Here is a 16,402-nt window from a genome sequence, read left to right as displayed (position 1 = left end):
ATAGGCGTAGTATATTCATTTTGTCTTTCCGTTTGCAACACATCGAAATATTCATTTCCGACCTATAATGTATATATATATATATATATATTCTTGGTCCTCATAAACATATAAGAAGTTCTAGCCCCGTCCCTCCGTCTATCTGTTTGTTAAAATCACGAAACTCGTACAGTCTTTAACAACAAGATATTGAGCTGAAACATTGCAAAGATTCTTTTGTAATACCCACCACCATAGGATGGGGGGTATACTAATCTAGTCATTCCTATTGTAACACCTCGAAATATTCGTCTAAGACCCTATAAAGAATACCTATTATTAATCGTCTCGACGTTCTGAGTCGATCTAGCCACATCCGTCCGTCCCTTCGTTTGTCGAAATCACGATAGCGTTCGAACCCGTAGAGCTAGCCGCTTGAAATTTTGCACAGATACTTAATATTGATGTAGGTCGTTGGGAATCACAAATGAGCCACATTGGTTTAGATTTACATACAGTTCCCTTATAAACTGATCTCCCGATTCGACTTCTTCAGCCACAAAAAGCCGCAATTTTTGTTCGATTTCGCATGAAGTGATTTGTTATGACTTCCAACAACCGTGCCAATTACGGTCTAAATCGGTCTATAACCTAATATAGCTCCCATATAAACCGATCTCACGATTTGACTTCTTCAGCCCTTACAAGCCGCAATTTTTGTCCGATTTGGCTGGAATTTTGCGCGTAGTGTTTTGTTATGACTCCCAACAGCTGTGCCGAGTACGGCCCGAATCAGTCTATAACCTGATATAGCTCCCATATAAACCGATCTCACGATTTGACTTCTTGCACCCTCACAGCCGCAATATTTGTCCGATTTGGCTAAAATTTTGCATGTAGTATCCGTTATGACTTCCAATAACTGTGTCAAGTACGGTGCAAATAGGTCTACAACCTGACATCGCTCCCATATAAACCGATCTCCCGATTTGACTTCTTAAGCCCTTACAAGCCGCAATTATTGTTTTGAAATTTTCAATTAAAAAATTAATATATTCAATCATTTTTATATAAAATGTGATTAAAAAGTTTATCTTTTTGAATTACGCAATAACGGCCTAGAGCAATAACTTTTTCTTTGTTGGTTTAGAAAGAAAAAAAAACTGTTTACATTGAATTGGCAAACGAATCGAGTGACAGTTACTGTGAAGAAATATATTAATTACTATTGGTCTATGTCGGAAGCTAGGCCGTGACCCGCCTTAATTGATCCAATTAAAAAATTGATTGGATATTTCGGAAATTTCAATGATTTTTTAGTTGAATGTGCCATTTTGTTAATAACAATTTTTTCCATCATCTTTTTCAAAACAGTTTCAATTTATTTCGTGATTGAAACCGATTTTTGTTTTTTCTGTGTAGGCAGGACTATATCTCCAAATCGCTCTGTATTCCATATAGCCGCCATATTGACCTTAATAAGGTCTTAGGCCTTCAAAAGCCGCATTTATTTTCCAAAATCGCTGAAATTTGGCACAATGATGTGTGTTAGGAATATGACCAATCTCCCGGTTTTAGGTCTCAGGCCCATGAAAGCCGCATTTATTGCCGGCACCAAGTACAGACAGAAGCGGTCTATAACCTGATATAGCTCCCATATAAACCCATCTTCCGATTAGTCTTCTACGAAGCGTAGAAGCTTCAATTTGTGCCTGATTTGACAAAAAATTCGTACGTAAAATACACATAAGCCTTCAACTATGTTCATTTGTGGTGGGTCCCCAAAATTCGGCCCTGCCAAGCTTAGCACATGTTTACTTGTTCATTTCCAAATCGTTCAAGCCTACCTAGTCATCTAGAACATCGATTTCTTTACGTGTATTGTTTTCTACGTTTTTCGTGGGCTAATATGCTCGTCGAAGTAGAATGTTGCCAAAGGGATTTATTTATAACCTTTGGCGAGTAGTTTTTAAAAAAGAGACACTTGCATACTTTTGTTTAAACCTTACCGAAAAGAAAAGGCAGAGTTTGTGCGTCGCAGTTGTGTTTGTAGTAGACACTTAAGTGCCAATGAAATCGTTGAAAGATGTGTCCCCAAACGAACAAAACTTAGCCATAAAGTCTCCCCATCCTAGGCGAGGACGATGGAACTTGGGAGCTATTTGTTGAAACATAGCCGATGATTCGTGTGAGGCGTTTGCGAGGAGGAGTATTTAACTTTCGATAAAAATCTGTTTACTTGAAAAGTTTTTAAATTCTTTGGCACTTGTACGAGTCCTGTATTGCCATTTGATTTGTTTACGACCACTCAACGACGGTTGAAATTTATTATAGAAGAAAAATTCAAACTTTAGCTTAATTTTTTCAAGTGCTATAAAAGTCGAGAGTTTTTGTTTTTTTTTTTTTCACTTTGACAGTTGATTTGGTATGGATATGTCTCATTCAATTGTTTTTTTAGTTCCGATCGTTGGCCAAAGAAGGTTCGCTGTTTCTTACCAACTACCAGAATGTGACTCGATTGTTGGTGTGTGGCCCAGTGAACATTTCGATTGTCGTATGGCGCCTACATTGACATCAATGACTGTGGGCGTCATAAATTAAATGCTCGCGACACTCATTGAGTCGATGGTTGGCTGGCATGGGCCCTTTAAAGTGATCATTCAGTCTCTTCAATTACAAATCTACCGTAGAATCATTTTTGAAGAACACCAAAACTTGATGGGCTTTAAGGGGAAAAAGTGATTAAAAATTCAGTATTGCAATTACTTGCAATAGAATAACTAAATATACAAAACAAAATATTACAATAAAAAAATTTAATTAAAATTTTATGGAAAATAAAAACTTATTTAAATAAATAATTGTTCCATCAATTTTAAATTGAATCTGAAATTGTCTCCGACCATTGAGCTCGTCTCGAAAGAGAAACAAACAAAAATTGTAAAATTTAATGATCTCGGCCTAACAGGCAAAAAACTTGAAGAATTAAAAATTCGGCAGAGCCCAGCCAGGATTCGAACCTGGGTACACGGGGCAACAGCGAGAGCCATTGCCGTTGCCATCAATACAACTTCCAACAGGTGAACAAAATCATGTGTAGTACGGAAGAAGTGTAATTTGACACAGATAGAATGTCTGTCATAACACAAAAATACATGCATTCGGAAAATTACAGCTAATAAGCAGGGTTGTCGAGCGTTTTCGCTATTAATACAATTCAAATACAACATACCAACGCACGGCCTTTCCTTACTGGTTTAGTCTATAGGTGAACTCGTGGCACGTTTTAGGTCACTACCTTTAACGGATGTTACAGGTGGCTACCGAGGTGACACCGCGGAGAGGTTTGTGTCCACATTTGAGATGGAGGAAAAGCAAAAAAAGCCTGGGTTTTGCCAAGACAAAACTAATCAGAAGCATTGCATGGTTTCCAACATCCCTAAGTCAACCTTTTATATCTTACTTTACTTTTCCTTTAATTGGGCATTCCAGAAAATTCTTCTGCGATACTTCTCCAATCTCTGACACCCAGTTTCAAGATTCACTTGGTCACTGCACACGTATTAAGGCGTCAGGCGAAACATCTCATGCTAAATTTTGCAAGGATCTGACCAAAATTGTGGATACTAATGACTTAAAAGACCATATCGGATGAAAGATATATATGGAAGCTATTTCTAAATCTGAACCAATTTTGATGAAATTGTGCACACATATTGGGACGATTTTATGTAAATCGTACAACAAATTCGACATGTACCTTTATTACAAGAATACATGGACAGACAGACAGACGGACATAGCTAAATCGAATCAGGAAGTGATTCTAAGCCGATCGGTAAACTAATCGATGGGTCTAGCTCTTCCCTTCTTAGCGTTGCAATCAAATGCACAAAGTTAAAATGCTTGTACCACAGTGGTGGTGAAGAGTATAAATAAGATAGGTTGGGCGTTGGGTCAGTAGCCCATCACCCGGAAACCTGAGGAAATTACTTTGAAAACGAAACGAAGAAGAGTAAATACAGATGGCGGATGTATTGGAGAAGCACAGGGCTGTGGATTTGTGGTTAGCCGGAAGCTGACACCCCTTGTCTCCAGGTTTACTCCGGTGGATGAGATGCTAGCCACAATCCGCATAACGGCCAAATTCTTCAACATCAGCCTTATTTGCGCCCATGCCCCGTCGGAAGACAAGGACGAACAGACCAAGGATATTTTCTACGAGCGCATAGAAAGAGAATATGACCGCTTTCCCTCTCATATTAAAATCGTTCTGGGAGATTTTAATGCTAAAATAGGGAAGGAAAATATTTTCGGCCCATATAGATGACACCGAAGCCAACAATGCGGCATATAGAGCCACCCTGCAATCAGTTGCAACGCGCCAGATGAAGGGGAGGTATTGGGAGAAAAGCATGGGGGGGAAACGTCTATTACACAGAAAGAAAAAGGAAATGGAAAGACGTGAGTGTGAGTGTGAGCTAATTGAGATGTACAGGAGTCAGAATGAAGTCCGGAAATTCTACCAAAGAATTAAACATCAAACCGTTGGCTTTGGTGCAGGCACATCCTCCTGCAGAGACAAAGAAAGAAATCTGGTAACTGACACAGATAGCCTCTGAGCATATGGGAAGACGAAGGAAGCGAAGAGGATACTGCATAACCAAGACGAAGCAAGACACTGAAACTACCCGCGTTGTTTTATGGTTCCGAGGCATGGGTACTTGTGAAAGCAGACGAGGCAGTGCTGGGAGTGTTTGAGAGAAAGATTCTTCGTAAAATACATGAAAATATCACGAACTGTATAAGCTGTATAACGACGATAGCATAGTTACACGTATCAAAATACAATAGTTGCGTGGTCGGAATGGATGAAAAAGCTCCAGCAAAGAAGTCTTTTACTGGTACACGCAAACCATGATGGTTTAAATCTTTTCATAACCTGATCTGCCATATAAACCTATTTTGGGTCTTGACTTCTTGAGTTTTTAGAGGACGCAATTCTTACCCGATTTGGCTGTAATTTTGGACATGGTGTTTTGGTATCATTTTCAACATTTGTGCGAAGTATGGTCCAAATCGGTCCATAACATGGTATAGGTGCCATGTAAACCGAACTTGACTTCTTGAGCCATTGGAGGGTGCAATTCTCACCCGAATTGGCTGGAATTTTGCATGAGGTGTTTTAATATGACTTCCAAAAACTGTGATGAGTATGACGCAAATCGGTACATAACCTGATATAGCTGCCATATAAACCGATCTGGGATATTGACTGCTTGAGACTCTAGAGAGAGCAATTATAATCCGATTTGGCTGAAATTTTGTACAACGGCTTCTCCCATGGCCTTCAACATGGTAGAAACCATATGGTCAGAATCGATCTATAGCTTGATACAGCTCCCCTATAAACCGATCTCCCGATTTTGATTGTTGAGCCGCGAATCTTCCTCCTCCTCCGCCCTTATTCATTATTCTTTGTTTGCCTAAAAAGAGATACAAAGAATTCGACAGATGCGATCCATTGTGGAGGGTATATAAGATTCGGCCCGGGCGACTTTATGTGGGATGTCATAAGAAAATAATTAAGGAAAGCGAAAGTTTCATAGCCTCCGGCTGTGATACTTTGATCGGTTGTGATACTTTGTGGCGGAATTGAAGGAATTTTTGATCAAATCTTGGTGCTTTATACATACATACATTATATCATACATACCTATCAACACAAGAAGGGCTAATATAATAACTCACCTCTTAAAATTTCATAAAAAATAACAAAGCTGCATACATAAATTGAAAAATGTGATTTTTTTTAACCGGTTTAAGTTTTTAAATGTTTAAAAATCCGATTATTTCTGGTAAAAATTAACCCTTTAAAATATTATAACTAAACCTTTAGAAGTAAACCAAAAAAAAAAACAAATTTTATGCAATTTTTTTCTAAAAAGACAAAATTGTCTTTCAAGAAAAAAATTTGAAAATAAATTGTTGAGAAAAAAATTTGTGTGCTTTAAAACCTACTCTAATTTGGTTGGTATGTAAAGCACCATAGGGGCCACCGTAGCGCAGAGATTAGCATGTCCGCCTATGACGCTGAACGCCTGGATTCGAATCCTGGCGAGACCATCACAAAAAATTTTCAGCGGTGGTTTTCCACTCCTAATGCTGGCAACATTTGTGAGGTACTATGCCATGTAAAACTTCTCGGACTTGACAATAAAAAGGAGGCCCCTTATCATTGAGCTTAAACTTTAATCGGACTGCACTCATTGATATGTGAGAAGTTTGCCCCTGTTCCTTAGTGGAATGTTCATGGGCAAAATTTGCAATGTAAAGCACCATCATCCATTGGACAAATCCCGCCTATGAAGATTCATAGCGAATAAGAAATCGCGATGCGGGTAGCCGGTCAAATGCTTTTTAGCAGAATCACACAGTTTGCCTTACTTTTAGGAGTTCTTTGCTCTGCTATTCTCTGAATAAGAAGCTTTGAATAAAATCGACAATATCCTGCAATGGAATCGCATTTAGATTTTAAGACCAAACAAAATGCAAAATCGGGAGATCGGTTTATATGGTAGCTGTATCAAGCTATAGATCGATTCAGACCATATCGAACACATATGTTGAAGGTCATGGGAGAAGCCGTTGTACAACATTTCTGAGAGGATAAGAATTGCGCCTTCTAGAGGCTCAAGAAGTCAGGATCCCAGATCGGTATATATGGCAGCTATATCAGGTTAAGTACCGGTTTGCACAATACAGTTGTTGGAAGTCATAACAAAAAACCACGTGCAAAATTTCAGCCAAATCGGATAAGAATTGCGCCCTCTAAAAGCTGGAGAAGTCTAGACCCAAGATCGGTTTATATGGCAGATCAGGTTATAAACCGATTTGAACCATACTTACCACAGTTGTTGAAAGTGATACCAAAACACCACGTAGAAAATTTCAGTCACATCGGACGAGAATCGCGCCCTCTAGAGGCTCAAGAAGTCACGACCCAAGATCGGCAGCTATATCAAAACATGGACCGATTTGGCCCATTTACAATCCCAACCGACCTACACTAATAAAAAGTATTTGTGTAGCCTAGCTTTACTCCTTCGAAAGTTAGCGTGCTTTCGACGAATAGACGGATGGACGGACGGACATGACTAGATCGACTTAAAATGTCATGACGATCAAGAATATATACACTTTATGGGGTCTTAGACGCATATTTCGAGTTGTTACAAACAGAATGACGAAATTAGTATACCCCCAACCTATAATGGAGAAACAGACAAATCAAACGAAAGGCACGTCGCATGTGGTGTAGGTATAATTGCCTATGCACAAAACAGCACTGACAGCATCAGCCGTTGACTGATCCCAGTGCAGAGAACAAATAAGTTCGGCAAGTTGTGTATGTTTGTTGCTATTGGCATTGTTGGATAAGTTGGATTTGAATAAGGGAAGAAATATTTTACTTGTCTTATGGGTGAGCAAGCTCATTCCGGTCTATACAACCGGACGCCGCGGGAACATGATGGCCATTGGTTATTTAAAGGCGCCTTATCGTATCGAGCACCATAGGCACTCAGTACTTAAGTTGCTCGCAGCTGAGCAGTCTCATGACAACGATGAACACCAAACAGATCGGACCTCAAAGTCCCAGCCTGTGTGGTGCTCACAGCTATTTACTTGTCTCCTATTGCGCTTGTGGAGCAAGTCGCCTTTAAGAGCCCTGTACTGTATTTAGATGTGTGCTTTATAACCTACTCTAATTTGGTTGGCATGTAAAGCACCATGATCCATTTGACGAATCCCACAGGTAAAATGCTTTTTTAGCAACATCACACAGTTTGCCTTACTTTTAAGATTTCTTTGCCGTGCTATTCTTTGTATAGAAAGCATTGAACAAAATCGTCTATAGCCAGACAATATGCTACAATGGAATCGCAATAAGATTTTAAGACCAACAAAAGAAAACGCAAACAGACAACATTTTTTAAGATAAACTTAAAAAAATGTTCCTCTAGACACATTTTCGATAAAAAGTCTTCCCAAAGAACAAATTTTGATCAAATTTCTCAAAAAAGACAACGGAATATAATTAAGAAAATTTTCTCTAAAAAAAATTCGATATACTTCTTCGAAGACATTTCTTCCCAAGACCAAACATCAAATAAAAATTTTTAGAAAACAAGAAATCTCACTTAAGCTATACGAAATAAAGTTTAGATGGAATTTGATTTGTTTTAAAAAGAACATTCCAATGATTTTCGGCTGATGCTGTCAGACCCACTATTAATTTTTTGCATGTTTTAAGGTTTTAAATATTGGGTTGCCCAAAAAGTAATTGCGGATTTTTCATATAGTCGGCGTTGACAAATTTTTTCACAGCTTGTGACTCTGTAATTTCATTCTTTCTTCTGTCAGTTATCAGCTGCTACTTTTAGCTTGCTTTAGAAAAAAAGTGTAAAAAAAGTATATTTGATTAAAGTTCATTCTAAGGTTTATTAAAAATGCATTTACTTTCTTTTAATAAATCCGCAATTACTTTTTGGGCAACCCAATATTTCAATTTGATATAGAAAAACCGGGTTTCAAAAACGAACTGAACATCCGAGGAAAAACACATGTGACAAGTTTTAGCTGTAGAGTGTTTTTTTAATAACCGCTTCTTCAGGTGTCGGAAAACGTTGACTCTCATTTTATTTTTTACGAAAATAAAAAGAAGCCTTTCGGTGCCATGTCAGGACTATGCGGCGTATCTCTCATCAAATCGAGCGGAGAGTCTCAGTTTGAGGTCGGGTGGCACCGGCTCTTGTACAAACACTCGAGTGCGTACGATACTCGTTATGACAAGGCGAGTTATTGGAGTCTTTAAATAACCAATGGCCACCCTTTTCCCGCGGCGATGAGTGCTCAAAAATGCAGTTGTTTCGTATTTTTGGACCATTTTTTTCGACCAATCGACGTCTTTTTTTGATAGATTGACAAATTGTGTAGGATCCAACGCGAACAAATTTTTTTACGGTCAAATGTTCATGCAATATTGAATTTATACTTTACTTACTTTAATTGGCCATGACAGAATATTTGTTCCACTAGCCGAACGTAGAATAGCGTTCCAAGCGCCTCGATCTTCTGCGTTCATTCTAAAATCTCTGACATTAACTTTCGAGGTGTCTCCCACCACTTGAACTTTTGGTCTTTCCGGTTTGCGTGTACCACCGTGTTTGCCTTCAAAAGACTTCTTTGCTGGAGCTTCTTCATCCATTCACCATTCCATTCATCCAGTAACTATGCTATCGTCGTCATACAAGCTCATACAGCTCGTGGTTCATGCGTCGCCTATATTCTCCATTAACGCAAAATGGTCCATATATTTTACGAAGAATCTTTCTCTCAAATACTCCAAGCGCTGCCTCATCTGCTTTCACAAGTACCCATGCTTCAGAACCATACAACAGCACGGGTAGTGTCAGTGTCTTGTATAGGGTAATCTTCGTCCGTCGAGAGGTGGCCTAGTTTCTAAAATGCTTACTTAGTCCAAAGTAGCATCTGTTTGCCAGTATTATTCTTCGCTTTATCTCAAAACTGGTGTCATTCGTTTCGGTAACGGCTGTGCCGAGATAGTTAAAGTTACTGACTGTCTCAAAGTTTTAGTTACCAACTTTCTCCATTTTCTTTATCTGCTCGGTTGTGCAACGCTTTTTGCCAGATCCATTTTCACTGACTCTCTTTCGATTCTTTCAAAGGCTGCAGTTACTACTTCCGGTGACCGACCTATGTTATCAATGTCGTCGCCATAGGCGAGAAGCATGTGTTCTCTTGTGATTAGTGTGCCATATCTATTCACATCTGCATCGCGAATAATCTGAAACCTCGTTTGATATTAACTGGTTCGGAGAGTTTCTTTCCTATTCTTACTGAGGAACGCGTATCAGCAAGTTTCATCCTGCAGACTCTTATTAATTTTGCAATGATACCAAACTCAGACTTGGCTTGAAATACCTTTGAACGTAAAGGAGTATCGAAGGCAGCTTTGTAGTCAACAAAGAGATGGTAGGTACTAATTTTTCCTTCTCTGGTCTTTTCCAGGATTTGGCGCAGTGTAAATATCTGGTCCAGGGTGGATTTACCAGCTCTAAAGCCGCATTGATAGGGCCCAATTATCTCATTGACTTTAGGTTTTAAACTTTCACACAGTACGCTCGAGAGTATCTTGTATGCGATGGGGAGGAGACTTATTCCTCTGTAGTTGGCACATTCCGTCTTGTCTCCTTTCTTGTGTACGTGACATATATTGAATGTATGCTGGTCCCAATAATGCCTAAGGTTGCTCAATCTCACGATAGGTCACATGACGATCTTGCAATATCACTTGGCGCACAGCATCAATGGGGCTTGGAACAACAACTGATTTTGGACGACCTTCGTCTTGGAGTGTACTACGACCTCGGTTGAATTCACCATACCATCAATAAACACTGGTCCTTGATGGAGCTTCATCGCCAAAAATTTAATTAAGTTCAGCGATGCACTGTTGTTGAGTTAATCCACGTTGCAAGTTTTAAAAAATAATCGCACGAAAATGTTTACGATTTAATTCCATTTTTTGCGCGCGAGATGAATCTTTTAGGTTACTGTAAACAACACAAATAGCACTCGTATGTCAAAACGTTCTGAGGACGTATAACCTCAAAAATGTCAGGCTTTACGATAGAGCTGTCAGTTGGCAGATTGCAATACAGGGGCTGTCCAATCCCGAAATATTAAAGTCTACCCACGTATAATAATACCCCACCCTACCATTATCAGAGTGTTTTTCAAACGTTGTGCTTTATTCAATACACACGATGATTGTTTCTCTCGCTGTCTGCATGATGAAAAAAGTTAAATAATCACTCACCTGTAAGCTTTGGAACAGAGCATCGAATAGCCCAACTATAGAGTTTCCCAATAAAGCGTGTCGTGCAATTTGCGGACACAGAGTACAGGCGTTGCGATACAACTGCACGGCAATAACAACAGCTCTGTAATAAATAAAAATAAAAATATAAAAACAACTATTCCGCTTTAATTCACAGATTAGATAATATTTCGTATACTAATATTTCGGGTGTAATAGAAATATTTCGGACTGCACGGAAGCTAGACCTTGAAAAGCTGCAAACGCAACAGATGGCAGCGGTAAACTCCACTCGACGGACCCAACTGCTTGATGAAAGCACTCCTTGTTCCGATGATATAATGGCACAGTGGCAAACTATTGCCCACTCCATGGAAAATGCAGCGAAATACGTACTTGGGTACAGAAGCCTCCTTCCTCCAAGAAACCCATGGTACGACCAAGAGTGTCGAGATGCTACTGAAGCCAAGAAAGCGGCATATAGAGCAACCCTGCAATCAGTAGCAACGAGTCAGATGAAGGAGAGGCATCGGAAGAGAGGAGAAACGTCTATTCCGCAGAAAGAAAAAGGAGATGGAAAAGCGTGAGTGTGAGTGTAAGCGAATTGAGATGTACAGGAGTCAGAATGAAGTCCGGAAATTTTACCAAAGAATTATACATCAAACAGATGGCTTTGGTACAGGCACATCCTCCTGCAGAGACAAAGAAGGAAATCTGGTAAATGACACAGATAACATGCTGAGAATATGGAAAGAACATTATACCCAACTGCTAGTGTCCGACGTTGGCGGCGAAGAGAATACCACAGAACCAATCAATGATGATGGTATAGAATGTTTACCTCCTAGTCAGAATGAGGTCCAGGTAGCAGTGACCCGACTAAAGAACAACAAGGCAGCAGGAGCCGACGGGTTACCCGCTGAACTATTTAAGACCGGAAGTGACACGCTGATAAGGCGTATGCATCAGCTTATCTGCGCAATCTGGCTAGAAGAACGCATACCCGATGATTGGAACCTCAGCATACTATATCCCGTACACATGAAAGGAGACAAGACAGAATGTGCCAACTACAAAGGAATAAGTCTCCTCCCCATCGCATACAACCGAACTCTCGGGCGTATTGTGTGAAAGATTAAAACCTAAAATCAATGAGATAATTGGGCCCTATCAACGCGGCTTTTGAGCTGTAAGTCCACCCTGGACCAGATAATCACACTGCCCCAAATCCTGGTAAAGACCCGAGAAGGACGAATCAACACCTACCATTTCTTTGTTGACTACAAAGCCGATTTCGAGACTCCTTTACGTTCAAAGGTATTTAAAGCCATGTCTGAGTTTGGAATCCATGCAAAATTAATAAGACTCTGCAAAAAAGAATCTCCCCGCACCATTTAATACCAAACGAGGTTTCAGACAAGGAGACAGCCTATCGTGTGATCTCTTTAATATCCTGCTGGAGAACACAAGAGAACACATGCTACTCGCCTATGCCGACGACATCGACATCATAGGTCGGTCACCGGAAGTAGTAACTGCTGCCTTTGAGAGAATCGAAAGAGAGTCAATGAAAATGGGTCTGGCAGTAAATGGAGATAAGACGAAATGAATGGTTTCACCTCCAAAAATACCTTGTACAACCGAGCAGATAAAGAAAGTGGAGAAAGTTGGGAACCACGACATTGAGATAGTCAGTAACTTTATCTACCTCGACACCGTCGTAACCGAAACGAATGACACCAGTTTTGAGATAAAGTGAAGAATAAGACTGGCAAACACATACTACTTTGGACTAAGTAAGCATTTTAGAAACTAGGCCACCTCCCGAGAAGACGAAGATTACGCTATACAAGACACTGATACTACCCGCGTTGTTATATGGTTCTGAAGCATGGATACTTGTGAAAGCAGATGAGGCAGCGCTTGGAGTATTTGAGAGAAAGATTCTTCGTAAAATATATGGACCATTTTGCGTTATGGGAGAATATAGGCGACGCATGAACCACGAGCTGTATGAGCTTGTATGACGACGATAGCATAGTTACACGCATCAAAATACAGCGGCTGCGTTGGTTAGGTCATGTTGTCAGAATGGATGAAGAAGCTCCAGCTTCAGTCTTTTGAAGGCAAAAACGGTGGTACACGCAAACCGGGAAGACCAAAAGCCCGTTGGAAAGATCAAGTGGTGGGAGACACCTCGAAAGTTCATGTCAGACATTTTAAAATGAGCGCATTAGATCGAGGCGCTTGGAAAGCTATTCTACGTTCGGCTAGGGGAACAAATGTTCTGTCAGATTCAATTAATGTAAGTAAAGTAATATTTCGGATGTTCAAGTTGAATTTATTAATGGTATTCTTTTTTCACTGTTTAACAGGCAAGTCACTAAGTAGTCTAAGACAATATTTAATGATAAGCCTTCGTTAATGTCCCGACCGGAAATAACTTCAGCTATAAGAAATCGTGACCTTTCACACCGGGCATATATTGAAAATCCGACAGCTGCAAACAAAGATATTGAGTGCCCAGATCCGGGAACTCTGCGACTAAGATGGGGTGCGTCCAGAGGGATCTGGGTCTGAGACGAGTGGGTCTTGCTGGACAGTTAAACCGGTGTCGTGTGGTCCCTGGTCACAATCGGGACATACATTCTGCACGTTGGGATCAGTCCTTGCTCTGTAGGAATTGGGGCGGCTGCATCTGCCAGATCGTAATTGAGCCAGAACTACTCTTATTTGCAGGGGGAGGTCAATTTCCTCAGGGGCAATGGCAGTCGGCCGTTCTCCAAGGACCACATTCACCCGGTACCAATTCACCGCATCTACCGTGTATGCATAAATTTTGTCTAGGTCCGCTTGATCTAGAGGTTCTCTTTTGTAGGTCTGGACCTCACGCTCTAGATCATGTAGATCTACCTTAAGGCTTCTGGGCGGTGAATACTTATCCACAAAATAATGATTTGGATGGTCTCTGCGATAACAGCCCAAAAGGTATTGCTTAGACAGCATGCAGTTGACTTGATGATGGAGGTGGTCCACATGAGAACTGAGGAGACAGCCCGTTGCAGTTCGGAGAGCGGCATACTGACAGATCTGAATATTATTCCACTGCGTGTCATAAACTTGACGAGACCACACTGGCGCTGCATAACTTACCACAGACCGGCCAATTCCTTTGAACATGGTCAACAAGGTTTCTTTGTCTGCACCACAAGTGCTTCCGGCAAGTGACTTAAGAACCTTGTTTCTATTTTTGACTTTATCACAAATGGCTGTGGCATTTGAGGCGAATTTGTGAGAGCTGTCAAATGCGACACCAAGTATTTTGGGATACTTGATGGTCAGAATTGTTACTCCGTCGACCATCACTTTCAGCCCCCTACGCACTGCATGCGTGTATGTAGTGAACGATGTGGCTGAAGATTTGGTGGCAGATATCTTCAAATTTCTTGCAGCGAAATAAGAGGCAAGTTCGTTGAGTAGATGTTTAACCTATCGCAGATGTCATCAATGGGTGGGGGTCTGATGCCATGATCGTACAATCGTCCGCATATGATACGGTCACAATGCCGTCTGGAGGGGGTGGAATGGAGGATAGGTAGAGGTTAAAAAGTGCCAAAAATATCACCCCACCTTGGGGAACTACCTGTTTCACTCTACGGTGCTTCGACTTCTTATCCCTAAATTCCACAAATGACTGGCGACCACATAGATAATTCGCGATCCAGCGTTTCAGGCCTGGCTGGAGGGACGTGTTGGCGATGTCCTCAAATAATTTCGCATGGTGTCGAATGCCTTTCATAGGTTCAGTGCCACGAGAACCGGTGAATCCAGATTCTTCAACATCAATGTAGAGATTCCGTCGGGGATGATTTGGCGCCACGGATGACATTCGGAACTACTCCCAAAGTAAATTGTGATGGTAGTTCATCGGCTCGGGGACCACGAATACGGCGAATGGCTCTCCTCCTTGCCGTGTCTCTCTCTCTCTCTCGGGATGCACAATCAATTGACGGTTGAACAACCTAGCGCATTTCTTTAGATCAGTCACGGTTATTTCACCTAAAGTGACTGAGGTCCTGTGAACACGTCTGCCGGGGTTCGAGAGTGACTTAACACTAGACCACAGCTTGCCTAAACCGGTGCCAAGTGTTCCAGACACAATTTCTGCTTACGTTCATTGACTACCCTGTTTATTTCCAGATTCAGCTCGCTGATTCTGGTGTTAGTGGGGTCCATACAACGAATCCCACTGCCTGCGCCGGGAAATTGGGCCGCACTTGGGGTATTCGACCGGCTGGTATAAAGCGAGCGGCTGCTGCGTTAATGATGTCTCGGAATTTCCTCTCGGGGGGTGGCAGTTCTCTGAAGCGGCGATTGGTATACTCTCTGAAGCCAGCCCAATCGGCCTTTTTCTGATTGATAAACGTCCGGCGCCCAAAGGTTATGAAGTCGGGTGGTCGGTCGATGGTGAGAATTATGGGGAGGTGGTCTGACCCCAAAGAGATGACGGCTTGCCTGGATACGTCATGTAGGAGATCAGAGGATGCAATGGAAATATCGAGCGAGTTACTGCACCTCCCAGTAATCCTAGTGGGGGCATCCTCATTCACCGTGCAAAACGTGGAGCCTTCAATCTGCACTGCCAAAGCTATGCCACGCTGGTCGTTACCTAGAGGAGAATGCCAAAAAGTGTGATAGTAATCACACTTATGTCGGGGTTGTAAGCTTGGCCATTAATCGGGACACAGCTACCAACCGGCGGTATATACACGTTGTATAGCTCTATCTTGAGAGTACCGGACCTGACTGCTATCCCCATGCACTCCATATAGCGCAGGTGAGATGGGTCTATATTGCACGGAACGGTGTATTGTGGCATGGGGCGGATTAATATCCGCACCCTCTTTTCAACCTAACCTTTTCTATGTTTAAGCTTTTTTATTTTAGTTTTTACGTGGGCTTGGGTGTATGTCCACAGTGGCACCCCCTTTTCAACCAAGTCTTTTCTATGATTAGGCTTTTTTATTTTAGTTTTTATGTGTTAAGTTTTTTATTTTTAATTTTAGTGTCATGAAAAATTCACCAGTTCGATTGTATGTTCATGTGTTGTTTCATTTTAAATATTTATATTTTTTGTTTTGTGTAATGAAACTTCCGTCCTATCAATGTTTATTCCACTAAGGGAGTTTGATTAATTACAAATGAATTAAAAAAATAACTCACTTTTTGGACACTTCCGCATCCTCTTGCATGCCGGGACTGATTACAGCCGTTGTTATAGTACCCAGACCGTCCATTAGCAAGAAGCACTGAAAGTCGAATACTTGGGCTTTAGCCATTATGCGTAGCAAATGGCCCAGAGCGCGCTCTAGACCTTGTGAACCACCCCCTTTGTTAACCAAATTGAGATATTTTGGAACCTGTGATTCACGCTTCATGTGTAGGGGCACTGGTTGTAGTTCCTTGAGATATTCCTCAGCTCTGAAAAAAAAACAAATGAGGTAAAAATAAGAGAGCATA

At 41.1% G+C, this 16,402-nt stretch overlaps 1 protein-coding gene across 1 annotated transcript in view; it reads right to left on the bottom strand.

The window, feature by feature from the left end:
- LOC106085010 (S phase cyclin A-associated protein in the endoplasmic reticulum) overlaps nucleotides 1-16,402 on the bottom strand; it is a 293,777-nt gene that overhangs the window by 264,438 nt on the left and 12,937 nt on the right. The window contains exons 4-5 of the mRNA XM_013249005.2: nucleotides 16,106-16,363; nucleotides 10,883-11,006 (exon numbers count right to left, since the gene is read on the bottom strand). Of these exons, the coding sequence (XP_013104459.2) occupies nucleotides 10,883-11,006; nucleotides 16,106-16,363 (382 nt within the window). The remainder of the gene's footprint in view (nucleotides 1-10,882; nucleotides 11,007-16,105; nucleotides 16,364-16,402) is intronic.

The sequence above is a fragment of the Stomoxys calcitrans genome, chromosome 3 (genome assembly GCF_963082655.1).
Source record: "Stomoxys calcitrans chromosome 3, idStoCalc2.1, whole genome shotgun sequence".
NCBI classification, from domain to species: Eukaryota; Metazoa; Arthropoda; class Insecta; order Diptera; family Muscidae; genus Stomoxys; species Stomoxys calcitrans.
This window is presented reverse-complemented; position numbering and strand designations above follow the sequence as displayed.